At 38.6% G+C, this 22183-nt stretch overlaps 1 protein-coding gene across 4 annotated transcripts in view; it reads right to left on the reverse strand.

The window, feature by feature from the left end:
• The window catches only part of LOC149544918 (folylpolyglutamate synthase-like), a 186898-nt gene that overhangs the window by 63572 nt on the left and 101143 nt on the right, over positions 1-22183 (reverse strand). For all 4 annotated transcript variants that reach the window (XR_016355077.1, XM_089795462.1, XM_089795463.1 and 1 more), the window contains exon 5: positions 3914-3974. Coding sequence is in view for 3 of the 4 variants with exons in the window: in XM_089795462.1 (XP_089651588.1) it covers positions 3914-3974 (61 nt within the window). In the remaining variant the exon portion in view is untranslated. The remainder of the gene's footprint in view (positions 1-3913; positions 3975-22183) is intronic.

Below are 22183 nucleotides of genomic sequence, written 5' to 3' on the forward strand. Positions count from 1 at the left end.
AACTAATAACCCAACTTGGGCAGGGGTAGAAAGACACTCATTCTCACCCCATCCTAGAATTGAGCATGAACCCTCATCTTACAATGAACAAGAAAATCTACCCCCTCCAACACAAATAGAAGAACTAAAGAGAAAGCAAATAGCTAGTGAATTGTCTGCCGATACCAAGAAGAGTGAACCCCCTGAATTTGCAGGATTTGACTTTGGTGAAGCCACTAAGGCATGGTTGATTAAAATGGAGCAATATATAGAAATCAGAAGTTTCCTAGAATTCTCCAAGGTTGTTTGGGGAATATACCATCTTTCTAGGGAAGCCGCTACATGGTGGTGGAACAATAAAAAAGAATTGAATATTATTACTACCAAAATCACTTGGGATAAGTTTGTCACTATCTTTAAGAATTGATGGTTACAAACCTTCTATGATGAAAATTTATTAGACTTCCAAAACCTCAAACAATGGGACCTGACAGTGCACAATTATTGGGAAAAATCGCTCGACTTTTGAAATATGTATATGCCTATCAGTAAGATGGGGATTCAAAAGTCAAAAAGATTGTCATGGGATTAAATAATAGGATCGAGGGAGCAATAGATGTGCTAGCACCACGAACCATGGAGGAGGCTCTTGAAAGGGTCATCCATCAGGAACAAAAGGTAAAAAAGGATGATTCCAACCGGGATAATAAAAGGAAGGCCAACTGGACTGTATCTATTTCTGAATCAGGGGCTCACAAAAAGAACTTTAAAAACTTTAAGTCCAACAAATATGATTTCAAAGGGAATAACGGTAAAGATTTGAAAAGAAATTCCAGCGATAACAATGGTAACAAGGAAAATGAGAGGAAGGGACCAGCCAAAGGTTGTTTCACTTGTGGTGGAGACCACTACACTAATCAATGTCCTAACAAGGGGCACCTCCAACTCTTGCTAGGATGAATAATGTGTTTTACATATCTTATCTTAAGAAGTATATAGCCAGCCATGAACATGTTATTGATTGGAATCTCTTGCAGGTACACGATCCAAGGATGGTGGAAACAGAAACACTCATAATACTAGAGGTGCGTAAGCTCCACTTGAGAAATCGTTATATCACTCAGTGCAACCAGTATGCTAAAGAGAATGCCACTTGGGAAGATTATTCAGAAATCTTTCGAAAATTTCCACATCTTTTTCCAAGAACTTAAACTATGGATTGAAATGAATAAATTGTAATTCACACTGAAACATGATGATTTCATGCTACTATAGATTACAATCTTTTTATTTTCAAACATTCTTTTAGAATTTTTCATTGAGGATGATAAGACACAAGGGGAAGGGTATGTTACATTCTCAATTTTGTTTGATTTTTATTATTCTATAGTCATTGAGACTTGAAACAAATTTGGGTTCGTCAATTTCATTTTTTAATCATTATGGTTTTATGTGGAAATGAAGTGTTAGTTATTCATTATGATTTCAAGGAACTTGAAATATTGGTCAATTGTTATGTGTGAATTAAAATGGTTATTAACATGGTTATTGTTATGATAAATTTTGGTTTCATTAATAATTTGGAAATATGTAATTACCATGGTAAATTTCTTCTTACAAGAACGCGATGAAGGGAGCTAGCATTGCCAGAGGGGGAATTGGACATGAGGGCATCAACCTGCCATTGAGCCAGCAGGTATGAGTCCTAAACACCATGGCCAACGAAAAATGAACTAGGCAAGCAAGGGTATACCAAGTGACCACCATGAGCTAACCAGGTCAACATGTTCAATAAGATAATAAAGGTAATTACTTGAGCATGAACAAGCTAAGAACAATTGTTACCTTTATGAATTGAGTCGACGTCAAACTTCCTTGTAATGTCAAACATGTTCTAGTATAATGATACCATGGTAGTTACAAGTAATTGTACATATACATAGAAACTAAGCCACAAGGTTCGCCGAATTTTCGGCTTAAGATTTGAAATTCGGCGAACCCCCAAAAAATGAAAAAAAAAATTACTAAATTTGTTAGACAATATTAGCCTTGTCATTTTGCATCAAACAATATGCATCTAAGGGTCAAAGTACAGTGTTGTGTCTGAGGGTCGAAGCATTTATGAGGATCTAAACAAACACTGGAAATCATTTTTACATCTAAAGTTGTCATCCATCTATCCTCAGCTATCATTCAACCTAGACCAGCAAAAGCTTCTCCTCTTTGGTGTCTAAAACTGTCGTTCATCTTTGGCCTCTAAAGTTTCAATCCATCTTTGGTTGTTGTTCATCTTTGTTATTCAGCCTTGCCGCAGCTCCGCTATTTCTAGACTTGCCCAGTCCCTGATGGCCAAGTATTTAACATATTTATAAAGTTTTCATTTATTTTTTAGGTTTGAATTTTATTACCCTTTTATTAGTTCTTTTCAAGAGTGAAATATTATTATAAGTTTCAACGTGTCTTATAATATATTTTATTTTTAGGCAAGAGCTTACAACACAATGGTAAATTGTGAGCTCATATGAGAGGTCTTAGGTTCGAGTCTACTCGAGCTTAACACATAGTAATAATTAATATCCACAAATAATAGGCTTCGTCTATTTACCGATCAAATATATATATATATATATATATATATATATATATATATATATATATATATATATATATATATATATATATATATAGTTTAATTATTTTTTACCAAAGTTAAATATTTTATACATTGTTTTTAGAAAAACTTTTGTATTTTATGCATATTTAATTTATTTTTTATTTGTAAAATATTAATATTTTGTATCTTTATTTATGAAGGGCAGTTCAGATTACGAACTTCTTTACTCTCAAACTTCTAATCCTAGACTCAGTGGGTTCACAAATTCAGATTGGGCAGGCTATGTTGATGATAAAAAGTCAACTTTTGGATATCTGTTCAGTTTGGGATCTGGTGTCGTCACATGGACTAGTAAGAAGTAGCAGGTAGTTTCTCTCTCCTCTACAGAGGTTGAATATAGAGGGACTATTAAGGTAGGATGTAAAGTTGTTTTGCTTCGTTGGATGCTTGGGAATATGCAAATGTCACTTGTAGCACCAACCACTTTGTTTGTTGATAATGAAGGCGTTATCAAATTAGCAAGCATTCAAGTCTTCCATTAACGAACGAAGCATGTTGATGTTCATTGTCACTACATACAATAGTTGGTTGAAGACAGGACAATAGACTTGTAGTATGTTCCTACAATAGATCAGAGTACAAATATTCTCACCAAGCCTCTTGCTCTTGATAAGTTTGTTGAATTCAGAGGACAGCTTAGTGTTGTGGATAGATTAACCATTAAGGGAGGGTATTACAATAATAGATAGCTTCTATTATTAGTTAATGGTTATCTATTTGTAATCTATTGGAAATATTAGAATGTTTCTAATTTTAGTTAGCATATAGATAATTGTTAGTTTTCTCTTAGCTTGAATAGAATGTTTCTATTCTTTGTGATCGTTTCCAAAGGAAATATCGTCCATTCTTCTTATTTATATTGATCTATTGATCATTGTTAATAACAAGAAAGTATTTTACCAATTATTGTGTAATATCATCAATAATTGTTTCTCTTGAAGTTTCTACTACTTATATGCTAAGATAGTAGTCTCCTCTTGAAATATAGACCTACATAGGATTATAAAAATGATTTCATATAACCACCAAAGTAATTGCATGACTAGATTCAAGAAATCCAAGACAAAGAATATAAATACTTTAATCATAAAGATTCATTTGGAATCAGAGTATTGTGTAAAATAATACCAGCAAGAACAAACTTGAGAATAGAGAAACAAAAAGTCTTTGATTCCTAAAAGTGTATGTTGTAGCTCAAACAAGTTGCACAGATGAATCTTGAGAAAACAAAACAACATTCAAGAGGACAAGATGAAATACCTTTAAACGGTGCCAGCACCACCAAAAGTGCTTCAAAAATGTTTCTTGATCTACTTCCGATCTACATGATGATAAGAAAATAATAGATTTTGAAAATAGCATTAACAATATGTAAGCTTTAGCTTGTACAGGTTTAACTTTTGCACTCAGAAAGACAAATGTACATGACACATTCATTTTTACAGACAAGGATTTCAGATAATACTTTAGCTCATAATATCTCAAATTTATCAAACTCCACGGTTAATTGTGAGGTACTTGATAACTTTGCAATGTAGAATGATCTCCTATATTAGTTTGTATTCATCTTTTCATTACTTTAAAACTTGATGGGAGATAGCACATTCCAACTTGTACAAAAAATCAATTCCCATTCTCTCATGGGCAACTTTGAAATGAACACCAAATAAATAGACAGAATAAACCTTGATAAAATAGATATATTAGTCATTTCTTATGGAATAAATATAGTGTATGGATATGGCCAGGGTTTAGAACAGTGCTCTAAAAAGATTTTTGGTAAGTATTTTACAGACATGGAATTTGGTTTATAGCAATTTGTAATATCCCCTACAGTTGTAGTTGTAATGCACAATTATTTTTAATCCATGTTGTGACCCCTTGAATTGACTTCAAATCACAGTTATTATACTGTCATATGGTAGCTAAATGTATATTAAAATGATCAATTCAGCGTGCAATCCATAAGGAACCATAATAAATTCAAACCAACTATATAATACAAAGGATCGTTTATTTTTAATCCATGTTGTGACCCCTTGAATTGACTTCAAATCACAGTTATTATACTGTCATATGGTAGCTAAATGTATATTAAAATGATCAATTCAGCGTGCAATCCATAAGGAACCATAATAAATTCAAACCAACTATATAATACAAAGGATCGTTAACCTAGAATCCAGAGTGTATTGGAAGGGACAATTGATCAACAGCATGAACCTCTATTGGAATATTGGTCAAATTTCCCTTCTTCCCTTCTAAGAATTTTGTCAAACAGTTTTCTTGCATAAATGATTTGAGATCAGTTTACATTCTGCTTTATGGATCAGGTTTGATAGCTTCGTTTATACCTCAAAATAATGTAAATCATATGTTCCAAACTAGAGCCAATTACAAAGAACCGAAAAAAAACTTGCCTCTGCAAACAGCAAAGCCTACTAAAGAAGCATACAAGTTCTACCCCTTCTTCTGAACAGTTTGTTTATTCATAATGCTGATGTACATTCGTGAAGTTTGATGTATGAAGCCAAAGATCAATTATTACAACTGCTTCTGCATAAGAGGTGCTTGAGTTTTATCTACAACAAATGCTAAAATGTAAGATTACAATACCCAGAACTGAATAAAGTGGGTGCAAATTCTGACCTGTGCTCTTTGATTTCATCTATGAAGTTGTAGTAGACATTGCTGCTTCCAGAATCTCATTACAGTGACCTTGCAAATCATACCATAGACTGGCGAATGTCAACTCCAAAACTTTATATTGCTTACTAATTCCTGAAACGTAATTCAGCAACAGCCAATAGAGTCTGAAGCAACCTGCACCCTTGGTGCTACACTCACCGCAACCGCCATCATGTCATACCTTTTCTGCTTGAATGCTCAGCATATGAAGAACCCTCATGTTACAGTATTTGATCATTGTTATAGAGACTCACATTGGCTCTTTATATAATTATTCCTGACCATATATTGATTCTCTTGCACTCTAAACTTTAACAACTTCCAGACAGCTCCAACCAGATTACATTTCCATGGTTCCACAATTCAACGGAATTCCAAATGGCTTTGTTGTCGATTAATTAGCATTTTTTAGTCGAAAGGTTGCTGTCAAAGGTTTTTGTTGAGGGTCTGTAGTTAGCTGACGATTGCCACCCAACACCTCTCTATGTATGCATTGTACCTACCTTCGTGTGAGAATATGGAATGTTATGTGTGGCAATAATATTGTCTCTCAGAAATAATGTAAGGATTCTGAACGCAATGAATACACAGTTCTGAGTTCTCAGAGATATATTGTAAGGATTCCAAAAGCAATGAGTAAACAGTTTTGAGTTCTCTCAAGTACATTGTATGTGATTATTATTCTGTTTTATATGCATTCTATTATGTTCTAAACTTGAATCCTATGGGGCAAACATTTGGCGTCATTGCCTAGATTAATCTAGGAATGGTAGGGTATCACATGGTAGAAACAAAATAATGGGCCAACCGGTAAACAAGAAGGGCACAGGTAACAGTAACAAAGAATTGTTTGAAGGAGAAAGTGCATTGACGGTGGATTGTGTGATCATATTGCAAGCATTCATTGAAACTTGCATCTGAAGGGAGGCAATGTGAGAGGAAGTCCCCAAAGTGTGGTGTGGAATTACTGGGGGTGGGTCTAGGGATGGATTATTTGATGTGCCACTTACCAACCTTGCCCTTAGTAATTTATGACAAGAAGATAATAGAGAAAACCTATGTCAACAAATCTTACAACAATACAAGGAGTATATCCGAAGGGGAGAGGAGCGTGACAAGAGTCGCAAATAGAAATGCATCCTCAATCCTTATCAAGGGGGCAACTAATGCCAATAACCATAAATAAGGATAGAAATTGCATCCCAAGGGGGCAAGAAGACAGAAGCTAGGCCATTCATAAGCCATAGAGATTAGAAGACCAAGCAAAGAGGAGATAACAGCTATGGAGGCTGGTTGAAGGATTGCTTGAAGGGAAGAAGCATTATCCGAAGGGATTCAAGAAAGTGCGAAGGGTATGAAATGAACAAGAGTGCCGAAGGGGGTGCCTGTGTCGAAGGGGGTACCAAAGGGTACGAAGTGAACGATAGATTATTTTTTAGAAGTTGGTAAAACCAAGGTGGGCTCATGGGGCAACTTACAAAAATTATTCCAGGCAGAATTTTTAAATTGCTTCGGGATGACAATGAGATTGTCGCAAAGATCTATAGCACCAAGTTGAAGAAACATGAAAGTGTGAGGGCATACAACCAATAACTGAAGGAGTTACTAGGAAAAATGGAGAACTAATTAACCAACGGACTAAAGATACGTTGGTTTGTAGAGGGATTGAAATCCTTCATAAGAAAAACATTGCAAGTCCTGCACATGCATCATATGAAAATGCATACAACCACACAATAGTTATAGAAAGCGAGAGCAAGACCTCGTGGAAAAAGATGCACAAGTCTGATGACAATGACTCTTCTAAAAGGAGTAGCAATAGCAATGACAAAGAGGGCAGCAAGAAGGCACAGACATTACAGAAGGATATCCACTGAATGATGAAGGAATTCAAAGCATTGAAGGGGAGCAACGACAAAATTGAAAGGGAATTATGGTACACGAATTGCAAAGAAGAGGGCCACAGAAAGGCCCAAAAAAGGCCTTCGGCGACAATTGTCACATGACAGGACACTACACAAAGGAGTGACCATATTACATGAAGACCCAAAGTGTGCAAGTACTCTTCACACAAGAGAAGCCATCAACAGCCGTTGTCGCGGCCACCTCACAATAATCAAACAATATAACCACATTACCTAGTGGACACTGCAATAACCAAAGGAGCGGCAAAAGCAATAATACTAACGGTAACAATAGAAGACACATACAATATGATGCAAAAGGCCAGCTGATAATTCAATGTCGTGCCTATAATCAATGGGGACAATTTGCATGAGACTGCCAGAAGGAGAGCCCCCAACACATATGTCAATGGTGTGGTCTTCGCGACCACAAGGACACAAATTGCCCAAAGCTAGGAGTGAAATTGTTAAACATCGACAAGTCAAGTCAACAAGGGGTTTTGGTGCTCAGGAAGGCACAAGCAAAGAAGGCCACATACCCAGATCCTCACACTCAGAAGAAGAGGTTACGGGAGGCTAAGGCCAACATTGCGAAGTAGATGATGGCAGAGCAAAGGGAAACAAATGATAGTGTAAGCAATTCGCTATGTACAAAACCAAAACAAAATATAATGATACAAGTGTTGCAAATGGAAGTGAAGGACCTCCTGTAAACTATGCCACAGCTAAGGAAAGTCATCATAAGCATTGTAAATGTAACTACCCGTACATCAAACCACATGAAAGTTCTACTTAGTCCTTCAATAGACAAAAAACCGTGGGAGCCAGGACACAGATGCCTTGGAAGAGGGAAGGTACACTACATTAAGGTCATGCCGGATGATGAGCAAGTGGACTCTTCTACTAAAGATGAACACCAACAAGAGGTCCCTTAAGACATTGGTCTCAACCATATAGAGAGAGTAGCAACATTGACGAAATGCAGAGGAACCATCACCATTGTTGACAGCCCAAGATATACAATTTTTTAAGGTACGAGGAACTCTCCAAGGTCAAAGGGTGATTGTAATGCTGGACAACGGAGATACCTTGAATTTCATGAACTCATCACTCGTGGAGCGAAGGGGATTGCCCACAGAAGCTCACACAAGGTTTCAAGTCAAAGTTGTCGGAGGGTCAATGTTATCATGCACACACCTTGTTCCCGAATTAAACATCACCATTGGTAACCACACAATTACAAAAGACTTCTTTATAGTAAACCTGGCAGATATGGAAGTCATTTTAGGCATACAATGGATGGAATCTCTAGATGAGTGCACACAAAGTTTCAAGAGAATGGATTTCACTTTTGTTGTCGATGGAAAAAAGGTGGTCCTGAGAGGGATGACGAATGAAGGTTCGAAGGAAGTATCCGCACAGAAAATGGAAATTATTTTCTAACATGATGACATTGTGTGGGCTGCATAGTGCTTCGTGTTTACAGAGCCAATCACAGGGTCAACAAGCGTACCATTTAAATAATAAACTTCAAAACATTTTGGATAAGTATGAGCGAGTTTTTTCCGACATTCCGTCAGGTATATCTCCTTGTTGAGGTTTTGAGCATACTATTGAACTAGAAACAGGAGTGAAGCCGATTATCACCACTCCATACCGCCATCCAAAAAAATTCAAAGATGAGATCGAGAAGATTCGGGAACTGCTTGAAAAAGATGGATCCATCCCAGCTATAGCCCTTTTGCATCATCAATAGTATTGGTTAAAAAGGACAAAACGATGCGCATGTGTGTGAACTACCATGCATTGAATAAGAAAACAACAAAAAATAGATACCCCATTCCCAAGATCGATGAATTGTTGGATGAATTGCATGGTGCAGTTTATTTTTCTAAAATAGATCTTTGTTCCATTCTGGATACCCCCAGATCTGCATGAGGGAAGAAGACGTGGAGAAAACAACTTTTCATTGTCACTATGGGCATTATGAGTTCTTGGTCATGTCGTTCGGATTAACAAATGCACCAACTACTTTCCAATCTTGCGTGAATCGCATCTTCAACAAATAATTGTGTAAGTGCTTGCCGGTATTCTTTGATGATATCCTTATTTTCAGCAAAACTTGGGAAGGACACCTAAGACATCTAGATGAAGTACTAGAGATCATGAAGACTCAGTCCTTGTCTGCCAAGCAATCCAAGCGTGAATTTGGGATGATAGAAATATTGTACCTAGGGCATGTAGTCAGTAAATTTGGGGTACAAGTTCATCAGGAGAAGATTCAAGCTATCCTTGATTTGCCCCCACCAAAATCGCTCTCGGACTTGATAGGGTTCTTTGGATTGTGTACTTATTACCAAAGGTTTGTAAAAGGATTCTCTCAACTCAACGCACCATTAACAAATCTAAGGAAGGCTCCTTCCAATGAAATAAAAGAGCGCAACACAGTTCTGATAAGTTAAAAGAAGCAATGAGCACTTGCCCAGTTCTCGCCTTACCTGATTTCACTTGAACATTCATTCTAGAGTATGACATATCTAGAGAAGGCATTGGTGCGGTAGTAATGCAAGATAGACACCCTATAGCCTATGAAACTCGGAAGCTTACACAAGCAGATTGTTTATATTCTACTTATGACAAAGAGATGTTGGACATCGTGCATGCACTGACCAAATTCCAACAGTATCTGGTAGGTGTCAAGTTTGTTGTCCGTATTGATCATAATTGTTTGAGGTATTTTCTAGAGTAATGGGATTTGAACGAGAGGCAACAAAAATGGGTAAGTAAGATTCAGGCTTTTGAATTTGACATTGAATATGTAAAGGGAAAGAACCATGTGGTTGTAGATGCCTTGTCAAGAAAACCTGACATTTACTTACTGTCTCAGATTTCAGTTGACTGGAAAGCAAACTTATTGGTGAAATATTCCAAAAGCACATTTGCATGTAAGCTAATAGACGGAGACACTCAGGATGACCGATACAAGGTAGTGGATGACGTCATTTACTATAAGGATCGGATATACTTAGTGCCTGAATCCAAACTAAAGCAAAGAATCCTAAAGGAAATACATGTTGCACCCTTGGCCAGACAACCGGGTTTTCTCAAAACTTATAGATAGCTCAGGGAGAGGTTTTCATGGAAGGGACTTAAAGGAGATGTATTGCAGTACGTACGGGAATGTGTAGTCTATCAACAAAATAGATCTGAACACACTTTACCTCTTGGGTTATTGCAACCCTTGCTTATACCAGAACAGAAGTGGGAAAGTATCTCTTTGGACTTCACCACCGGACTTCCTAAGGTAAATGGGAAGGATTGTATCTTTATAGTGGTTGACAGACTAAGTAAGTATGTACACTTCATCACCATATCCTCAGATTTCGAGACTGCACAAGTAACTGATTTATATTTTAGAGAAGTTTTCGTCTACATGGGTTAAATGGTCAATTTCTCAGTATTTTTTGGACAAAATTGTTTCAATTGGCAAGAAAAGAATTGTCGCCAAGTACTAGCTACCACCCTCAGACAAACGGACAGAAAGAGATTGTGAACATGTGGCTAGAAGGCTACCTCCAGAACTACGTTTCGACACAGCAACGTGCATGGGTCAAATGGATGCATCTAGGGGAATACTATTCCAATACCACTTATCAAATGTCCATTGGGATGGCACCCTTCAAAGCATAATACAGGTATGAACCCCTTTCATTTATCTACTTGGTACTTGGTGATAACCATGCACCAAGGGCAAGGGACTGGCTCCAGTAAGGGCCAGACATTTTGAGGTCCTTGAAGGAGAACTTACAAATGGCGCAGAATCAACAAAAGATCTACACCAACAAACACCAGACTGAGAGAAGTTTCAAAGTGGGAGACTTGGTCTATCTCAGAGTCCAACCATGCAAGCAGTCCTCAGTGAAGGCAAAAGGGAAACAAAAATTGAAGCGACATTTTTATGGTCCTTATCGTGTACCTCGCCACATTAGTGAAGTTTCCAATGAACTGGAACTTCCAGAAGAAAGCCACATCCACAATGTCTTTCATGTAGCTTGCCTGAAGAAAGTTGTGGGACAGAACATTGCAATACCCACAAATCTTCCATCGCTCAATGACAAAGAAAAGCTTGTGTTAGAACTAGCCGAGATCCTTGATGTATAGGAGAAGACTCTGTGGAATCGTACCCTAAGGGAATACTTGGTATGTTGGAAACACTTGTCGTTGGACGACGCAACTTGGGAAGGTGAACACATTCTACAGCATCCGGCTTTGCATTTACTTGAGGACAAGCAAAATTTGGGACGAGAGGACTATAATGTTCCCATCGTAAAATAAATAATTAATCAAACCTTTGTTTATGGACCAATTGATTTGGCATATCTCAGACCCTTTTTGTTTAATTGTTTCCGTAGGTGTAGCCGTCGGCAATCTTTGTAAACCCTTGGGATGTTCCTCCGAAGGGTATTTAAGCACGACATGTAGGTAGTAATTGTTATGTGACTTTGGATTATTTCTTTGTACTGCAAATTCCTGTTTGAGTTCAGTATTGTTCGCCATTTTGGAAGTGAAAGATCTTCCCTACTTGGTTATTCTGGTTTCGGTGGGATTCAACCCTCACCCTATTCTGTCACTGTATACTTGCTTGGACCTGGCAAATCCACACACCATCCTATTTGCAAATATAAGTACTATTCGAAAATTAATTACATATATTTGTGATTTCTCTCTCTTGCGTACCAAGTTGCCTATGTTCAATATATCATATACAATTCACCACGTATTGGCATCACCAACTTTATCACATTAGCAAACTCCCTCAAGTATGCAAATCGCACATTTCCTCTACATCCATCATACACCTACAGCCCTCACCGAACAGGCTCCTCATTCCCACACCGTACAGCCTTCTCTTTCCCCCCACCACACGGCCCCCTCATCCCAAAACCGTACAAAGTCTCCCAACATAACCGTACGGTGTCTTTGCTACTACCGTATGGCCCTCTCAGACACAACCGTATGGCATCTCTATTATAAACTTAGTTGCTACTATACAACCCTCACAGACACAACTGTACAACATCTCTATTACAACCGAATGGCCTCTCAGACTACCTAATGAAGACAAAATTAGGCATATGGAAGAATCACACCTTCAACTACAAGAATTGGAACATTACATCGATTGGGACTTTAAAATAACGAAAAAATAAAATATAAAAACAAATTTAAAATTTCAAGAAGGCCCCAACCACAGCCACAGCCACAAGGGTTATAACCTATCAGTAGGCACACGGCGAGTGGCGACAAGACTGTCACTACTGACAGCAACAATATCAGTAGCAATGACAATCTTGTCGCCACCTGCAAGGGAGCCATCATGGGTTGGTGGTAGGTGGTGGCCCTGCCACCTCTTTCTTCACATTTTTTAATTGTTAAACTCTTTTCTAATAATGCCCTATGTGGGTAATTTTGATAATATCGGTTTTTTTTTTAATTATTGCCTCTTTAGTTTTTTGATTAATTGCATATGCCATGCAATGTTATGGTCATTTTGTGGGAAACGAAAAGCTTATATGGGGAGAGTAAGAGTTATTGTCAATGATTATAAAAGCGTGTTCCTATTTCATTCTTCTGTTGCAAAGAAGAGTGTATTTACAGAATATCATCGACTATCCGCATATAGTCACGTATTACATGCACTTATGAAATACACTACTTAGGAAAGAAATACTTGAAAAAGGTATGAAAGTGAAGGACTTTTGGTGTAGGTATGAGTGGCAGCATCAAGGTTCACCTCATGTTCATGGCTTTTTATGGCTTGATGGGGCACCTAATATGGACACTATTAATTGATCAAATGAGGATGAATGAAAAAGTGCAGAGAGATATTTTGACTCTACTATTCATGCATGGAATCCTAAGCTTGATCCTCATCAAAGAAATATTCATGTAAGTTTCATATTAGAAATAAATACATATTAAAATGTTTTGTTAACATTTACATTTCAATACAATAATATATGAATTGTTATTTTTAGGTTTTCCAGAATTTCGGTCAACATCCATGCCTCAAAATACAACACAACTAGCCGAGATGGATATTGATCAGGACTATGAACAGATTCTCAATTGTGTTGAAAGACACACTGTTTATAAGGAGGGTGCATGTCTTCGTAAGAAAAAGAGGAACAATGGTTTGTAGGTAAGTCAAAAACAAAAAATTTATATCTAATTTTTGTATATTACTATTTTGAATAAGTTGGATTAACAAGATTTGGATTTACAAATGTTTTAGGTATAATGCTCCTTGGCAATTGAATATGTAGGGGTCAAAGTTGTATGAGGATGTAGAATCACGTGAGAAAAGATTTGAACCAAAAAGAAATGATGACATAGTTAATACCCACAATCACTACATACTACAATTGTGGAGGGCCAAAGTTGATTGGCAACCTGTCCTTTCAAGACATTCAGTGATCATGTACATTGCAAAGTGTCCTTTCAAGACATGCAGTGATGATGTACATTGCAAAGTATGCAGCAAAAGCGGTGAGAAACTCAAAAACATATCAAGAAATGTTGATGCGTCTTTCAAATCTTGAAAATCTAGATGATTTAGCGGCTCGAGCCAACACAAAGCTTTTAACAGAGAGTTGTAGAAAGAGATATTGGAGCTCAAGAAACATGTCATATGCAATTAGAACTTATGTTAGTTGAGTGTAGTAGAAAGTTTGTTAATCTAAATGTTTCATGTGAAGTTTTCAAACCTGTTATACTGAATGATGATGGAAATGAGGAAGAACTCAAAATCTTTTGTTGATGGTTTCAAAACAAGACCACTTTGTATGGAAGGTATCAGTTTGATTGATGCGACAAGGTCTTGGTTGTACAATCCTAAAAGAAGAGATATCAGAGTTTTCCCTAGTTATTTTTTAGTTCCTCCGTGTGATTCTAATAAGTGGGTCAACTTTTGTTTGTCTGAGTTGTTATTATACAAACCTTTTCGTAATGTTGAGAGAGACATTGGTCATGATGATGATACTATAGTAGTAAATTGGGAGTCACTCAACTATAATCCTTGGCATGTCCAAAGACAAGCACATGCACAAAATGATGAACCTTCAAGTGATTCAGACGCAGATGAAAATGGAGGCATTCGCAAAAATACAACAAAACATCAATGGGAAATCATCTCCGGGTTGCATCATTGTCACCATTTGCCAATTTCCGAAATGGACATGTTGGGAAGAAGAGATATTAATAGAAATATAAATTGGTGCAATGAATATCAGAGTGAAGATCATACAATCCAAGTAGTAAATTTCATACCTGAAATGAAAAAGCATGGATATCTTATGTATGATGAGATCCCAGAATGCATCAACTTTACAACTCTCACTCAGAAGCAGCAAAAGGAAATTGACATTATTATGACACACTACCATAACAATATAGTGGAAAATCCTTATTTATGATCATTCAAAGAACAGCAAGAACGAGAAAGTCTTATCTGATTGGTAGCATCAATCAATCTCTTCAAATGGGAGCAATGAATAATCCTTCTCCACTTCTATTATTTGCACCAACTAGAGTTGTTTCTTTCAATATAGAAGCTTCTACCATTCATTCAAAGTTGCGGATACCAATTACAGATTTTCCGCAACTAGAAGGGACAAGACTTGCAAGTTTTCAACAAGAGATGGAGAATATGAGATATATTTTGATTGATGAAATGAGCTTCATTGGCCAGAACATGTTTGAAAATATAGATTGTCGTCTCAGACAAGCCTTACTGCAATGTCCAGACATCAGCTTTAGAGGTATACCATTCCTTACATCATATGTTGCTATTACTTTCTTCTAATGCTTGCTGATATTTATCATATAAAATGTGTATGTTATGTTGTAACTATATGATCCCAACTTAAAGAAATTCAACTATCTTTCAAGTGTATCTATTATTTTAGTGGGAGATTTGGGGCAATTACCTCCTGTCAATGAGAGAGCAGCATATGATAGCAACAGGTGGGCAAAGTTATTGTGGTAGGAATTCAAGACGATGGTTACAATGGATAAAGTATTTAGGCAAGATGGAGAAAAAATCGAGCAACAAAGATTTCGTCAGCTTCTCACAAATCTAGGAGATGCAAATCCACAATAGATGACTAGAACTTGCTCATGACAGGAACACCTATAAGGTTAGATGTTAGAAATGATGAGTTTGATAAGACAGTGCATTTGTTCTTTACAAATGACAATGTTCGTAACCATAACATGAGGATATTGTATTCTTTAAGACATCATGTTGCACGTAGCCTTGCAACCAAGTCAAGGAAGGGTAATAGAAATAAAGATTTCTCAACTGAAAAACTTGATACAGAGTTATTGATCAGTAAAGATGCAAGGGTAATGTTGACTACAAATTTATGGATAGAAGTAGGTTGTTTACCGTACTAGGTAAAGAAAACAATGCATACAGATAATAGAACAGAATAGCAGATAAGAATAGCAGAACTCCTTCGATTATATTTGCATATGCCAAGATATTACATTATGCTTCTGATATGATGATTACAGTGATCCCAAAGGGGGGTATAAATACTATCCGAGGAACCTTCTCGAAGGTATCCGTCGACCACATACAACATGTTGACTACAATAATAGAACCTTCTGGATACATCCCGATACATGTCGATACATGTCGGCCTTACGATATACCTCCCGATACCCTGACGGTTACATCCTGTTACCCCAATGGGTACATCGCATTACCCCGACGCATACATCCCGTTACCCTAACACATACATCCCGTTACCCTGACGGGTAAATCCCGTTACCCTGACACATACATCCTGTTGCCCCAACGGGTACATCTCGTTACCCCGACGGGTACATCCTGTTACCCTGACACATACATCCCGCTACATTATTTCCCGACGACATCATCCCCCCCAAAAAGAAAAGTCGTCTCTCGACGAATAAACAACAAAAAAACCCAACCACTAACTACATTATTCATAAAGCAAAAAGAACATGGATTTATACATCATGAAGCCGAAGGCTGAGTCTCTGACTGCGAAGACCGGCTGCATCGAAGCTGACTACCCTTGATAGCCACTTGTGCTACTTCCTCTACTTCCAACTCTAGGTCTCATCAACCGGTCACACTTCCCACGATTGATATCCACAACGACTGGGGGTCCAGGGGGCAACGCCCCTGGCAAAGTCTCGCCAAGACCAAATTAGCACTCTGAAACCCACACAAAACTGCATGGAACACACTTTCTGTGATTTACTTCTAATTCTACACTCTTTCTAGCAACTACTAATGCTTCCCCTTTCCTTTGGCATCATCCGTTACTCATTCCGAACTGCCTCAATCTGTCGTCGTTTTTTTTTTTTTTTTAGAAAACCTCCTGTCATCCATCACTCACATAGCCCTTCATGAATTCTTCTGCCAGTAGAAATCGATATGTATACTAGTAACGTAGATCTATCTTCCAGCCAGTGTTATGCTTGTGGTGTCGTACTATAGAATGCATTCGCTTGATATAAAGGGGTCGTACGGCTAATGCTATGCCTCCAATCTACAAGTCGTACAGTGATACATCTTCCAATCCGTGGGCAATACACTCCTTCAATCCGTACGGTGATGTGTAGGCGAGAGTAAGATGGTCATGTTGTACTGTGTTCCAACTGGGAATTCCGTACGGTGATGAAAGTGCCCAGGCCAAAATGATGTCGTACGGTGCTCACATGAGTGCCTCCGGAATTGTGTTGGTCGCCGTACATACATTCCTGTTTGCTGGTATTCCCGACGCCCACTCAATGTATGGTGCTTGGTGTGTGTGTTGCTGATAGAATGTCGTACAGTACATTTCCCTAATATAGAATGCTGTATGGTGCTTCACCTGGGGATGCCGTACGGTATTTTCTGTGCAGCTATAGTCAAAAACTTGTACGGTGATATAGCCATCTGCCTCCAGGAACATGACTAATGCCTCCAACAAGAAATGACATTATATCAACCGTATGGTTCAGCATAGCTTCTCACAAGATGTCGTACGGTATTCATTTCCTCTCTATTATGCCGTACAGTCTCATTTCCTTTGTACAGTCAAGAGACCGTACAATACTTTTTCTTTCCTTCTTTTTTTTTTCTTTTTTTTTTGTAATTTAATAAAATTCCTGTCCTTACTGATCTTACATATGTACAATATTTACATATATACAGTACTTACAGTCGTTTTTTCTCAGTTGTTCATCCATGGAGGTGCGTTATTTCTTTCATGGTAGACATTCAACTTCCACCTATTCATTGCATTGGCCGCGTCCTGTCCGTCTAGTATCCATAGTTTTATTGCTCCATTATCACCCACTTCCCGAATCTTGTACGGCCTAACCCATTTCATTTGAAACTTGCCTGGTTGGATCTCGTTCCATTCGTCATACTTCAACACCAACTGCCCTAGTTGGAACTTGTTCAATTTCAAGTGTCTCATGCCATGCTTTGCGCCTATTCTATGTCACCTCTGTGGCCCCTTGTGTCTGCAATCGTCGCTCATCATGTTTATTTAAGGTACACAATCTCCCCATCTAGTTTTCCATATCGCCCAGTTTGTTCCCGAAGCTCGGTACCATGGACTCCGTCAGCCACCCCTTCTGGCCGTCAATAACACCTCCACTCCGTACTGCTGCAACTTTTATTAAACCCTTCCTCTTTGTATCATGTGCAGACCGTATGATGTGTCTTCCTTGCTGCCAGCACCTTTCTGCTATATCTGTGGTTTGACGTCACACTTTCTTTTTACGCGGTCATATAGTGGAATCTTTCCTTTTTGTGGGTTTTCCTTCAACTTCAGTCCCAACCGCCTTTCCTTCTTCCACTTCTCCGTATTCTTTCAGACATTCATTTCTCTTTTCTTTCTCACCTTCATCGACCCTTAACATATTACAGCTCGGAAAGAGTTCGTAGTCCTCTATTTGCCAGTGGTAAAGACCGTTCACCGAATCTAGATCGTCGTTTGTCGATCCTCCTTCCAACCGTAGGACTCCCTCCTGATCTAGTTCCATATTCTGCCTCCCTTCATCCTCTTCTTCTTCAGAATCTGACGATAGAGCTTCTTCCCTGACCATTTGAGTGTGTAGATTGATGACGTACTTCCGCACTTTGCTTTCAAGGGATAAAGTATTTTTCTTCCAATCGTGCTTTGCCTTGGCTTGTATCAACCACCCCCGGCCCAAACTGGCATCATATCCTCTCCACTTTAGTGGGATCGCGACGAAATCCAACAAGAATGGTTGTGTTCCAATCGTTACTGGTTGCGCTATAAATAGTCCCAATGGCTTGATTCCATATTGATTGGCTGTTAACAACTGGAAGGTAGGTGGCCACAATGTCGGCTGTCCCAACTTCCTCCAAGTATCCTCTGGTAGCAGATTGACACCAGACCCTCTATCCACGATTGTGTCTGTTAACACAGTTTTGAGAATGCCCATCTCGACAACAGCTGGATAGCGTTCAAATGAAAGAGCTAACAGCATCGGGTCTTCTGCACTTGCATCCCCCTGTTTCTCCTTTTCAATCTCTACTAGTTGCTTAGCAATCGAGACTATATTCGTGAGTGTCGTACGGAGTTGAGGCATAGTGAGCAACATATCATTTATCCTGACGGGTACCTCGGCTTGCAATATTTGTCGTACGATGTTCTGTTCTGCGCAATTTTGTACGAAGGTACCAAGCATGTCCTTTAGGTCTGTTGTTTCTACCTACGTTGCTCTCTGAATCTCTACGCGGGCTCCCTCCAATCTCTTCTTTTCCTCCATTGGATCAGGGTAGAGCTTCGCCTGTTTCCGAGTGATTGCCAGAACTTCTTCCTCGTCCATCCCGACAGTAATCAAGTTTACTCTGGATTTCGGGCACTTAGCATCGTCATGATCGCCAAGTCCACACCATCGGCATAACAACTTCGGTGTGTTCGCCGTTGTGCACTCTCGGGCGAAGTGACCCCACAGATTGCATGCGCAGCATTGGACTATCGGTCGGCCATTCACATCATACTAGATTCGACTCCTCTCGCCATTATAGTCGTTGCCGCTATTGTTGTTGTTGTTTTGACCGCACCGATTATTTTTGTATCCTCCCGATGTGGCACCCTCTGTACTGTTGTTCCCGCTCCCTCCGGACGCGAACGCTTCCTGTGTCAGGAACACTTGTTGCGGTGTTCTTGTTTTCAGATTGAAAGGGCATTCCTTTACCGAGTATCCCATAATCTGACAGATCTCACAATATTGCTCTTTTGGGCAGGATCCCTTCGTATGGCCTTCCTTCTTGAACTCTGTGCACCATAGTTCATTGCCCTTAGTCTCCTTGTTCATGCTCTTGAATTCCTTCATCATCCGAATCATGTCCTTCTGAAGGGCACGAACCTTCTTGCTGCTGCCCTCATCATCGCTGCTATCTTCTCCTGAAGAGGCGTCGTCATCTGAATCGGATGAACTATTCTTCTTCTTCTTCTTGGTCTTCTGCTCACTTTCCAGGTTCATTGCCTGGTTATACACTTCAATGTATGTCGATGGTGGCACAATCTTCATCTTCTTTCACAGCTTTGGGTGAAGGCCTTCAATGAACCATCTTTTTTGTAACTTGTCAGCCAGCTTATTCTCCATCTTATTGATCAAGTCCTTCAATTTCCTTGCGAAGACTCGAACTATTTCATTCTTCCCTTGCTTAGTATTGAATATCTCGGCTACAATTTCATTATCGTCGCGTAGGAGTTGAAATTTTGCGATGAACTCCTTTTTAATGTTATGCCAACTGTTTAACTTCTGTGGATTGGTATCAGTAAACCAATCAATTGCAACACCCCATAGGGTTGCCGGAAATTTCCTCATCCATTCGTTTGTATCCGTTATACCATTGGCCCTCCAAATCATTTCACAGGTTTTACAATGTCGAATGGGATCAGCTGCTCCATCACCATCAAATTTAGGTAACTTCTCCTTTGGTCCCGCGATCCCGATGCTCACGCTTGGTATCCCGACGCTTACACTTGGTATTCCAACGCTCACACTTGGTGTCCTAACAGCTATGCTGCTTGGTGAAGAAGGGTCTTCGTTAAGCGAATTTGTTCCTTCTCGAAGTGGATCTCGGACGAAGAGTTCACTCCACGCTCTTGCTCCTTCGGCACTCCGAGCGTGCAAGTCGATTCTCTTTCGTATGGATTGTCTTCCCTCGGCGAACACCAATTCAAAAACTCCTCCCATGCCTCTTCCACCAACTCTACCCGCTGTCGAGTCTCCTTCAACAATGCTTCCGCGCTTCTGTGTCTGTCAGCAGCAATCTTCTAGAACCTCCTTCTGCATTCGGCCTGCTGCGCCAAAATTAGATCTCCGTGTGTTGTGCGTATTTCGTCCTTGTCCTTCAGGTTGTTCTTATTCTTGTTCAACTAATTCGGCATTACTCTTCATTCTCTTGCCTTTCTAGGTCCATCGGGCAACGGCGCCAAATGTTTACCGTACTGGGTAAAGAAAACAATGCATACAGATAATAGAACAAAATAGCAGATAAGAATAGCAGAACTCCTTCGATTATATTCGCATACGCCAAGATATTACATTATGCTTCTGATATGATTATTACAATGATCCCGAAGGGGGGTATAAATACTATCCAAGGAACCTTCTCGAAGGTATCCGTCGGCCACATATAACATGTCGACTACAATAATAGAACCTTCTAGATACATCCCAATACATGTGGATACATGTCGGCCTTACGGCATACCTCCCGATACCCCGACAGGTACATCGCGTTACCCCGACGCATACATCCCGTTACCCTAACGCATACATCTCGTTACCCCGACAGGTACATCCCATTACCCTGACGCATACATCCTGTTACCTCGACGGGTACATCTCATTACCCCAACGGGTACATCCTATTACCCTGACGCATACATCCCATTACATTATTTCCTGATGAGATAGGTCTTGTCAATGGATCAGTCAAATATATTAAAAATATTGTTTACAAACCGAGAAATGCTCCACCTAAGCCACCGACATATGTTACAATTGAATTTGATAGTTACTCTAGAGTACCATTTGATGATTATCATCCGAAAATAGTACCAATAGCACCATTACAAAGGGGTAGGACCTTCCAACTACCATTAAGGTTGGCATGGGCGTTAACAATTCACAAATCTCAAGGACTAAATTTTTCAAAAGCCACAAGCAACATAGGTCCAAGAGAAAGACCGAGATCGACATTTGTAGTTGTATCTCATGTTAAGTCATTGGAAGGTTTGAGGGTAATGCCACCCTTCACATATGACCGCTATGAGAAAATGAAAAATGGGAAACAACTTTCAAAGAGAAAAGTAGAAGAATGTAGACTGAGAAGTCTACCAAATCAATGATGTATTTGCAACTTATTATTATTATTATTATTGTTATTATTATTATTATTATTATTATTATTATTATTATTATTATATAGAGAGAGAGAGAGAGAGATTTATTTGTTCTCCTACATTATGTGATCATCATTTCAACTAATAAATTCTTATTCTTGTTACACACATTGACAATTTATATTCCACTCTTAATGACAAATACAATCACATAAGCTCAATGTAACATGTTAACATTTTTTTTTTTTTAATGGTTGCAGTATTCGTTTGCCTGAAATTATAGTATACTAATTCTCTAATTTGTAAACTTAACTATGATCATCAATTGGATCCTCAAATTCAGGTAGGTATAAGATTAATGCAACTCAAAAAGACCACTTCAATAAAAATATATCATTGAAATTGTGCTTTAACACTTTCAACCAATACATTGTTACTAAATTATTGAAAAGTATGTTTACGTATTCTTCACTATCTATGAAATAATAATTTCATGTTTCCATACCAAAATTTCAT

Source organism: Cupressus sempervirens, chromosome 8, assembly GCF_028749045.1.
Source record: "Cupressus sempervirens isolate cs-2001-9-10 chromosome 8, ASM2874904v1, whole genome shotgun sequence".
In the NCBI taxonomy this organism is placed as follows: Eukaryota; Viridiplantae; Streptophyta; class Pinopsida; order Cupressales; family Cupressaceae; genus Cupressus; species Cupressus sempervirens.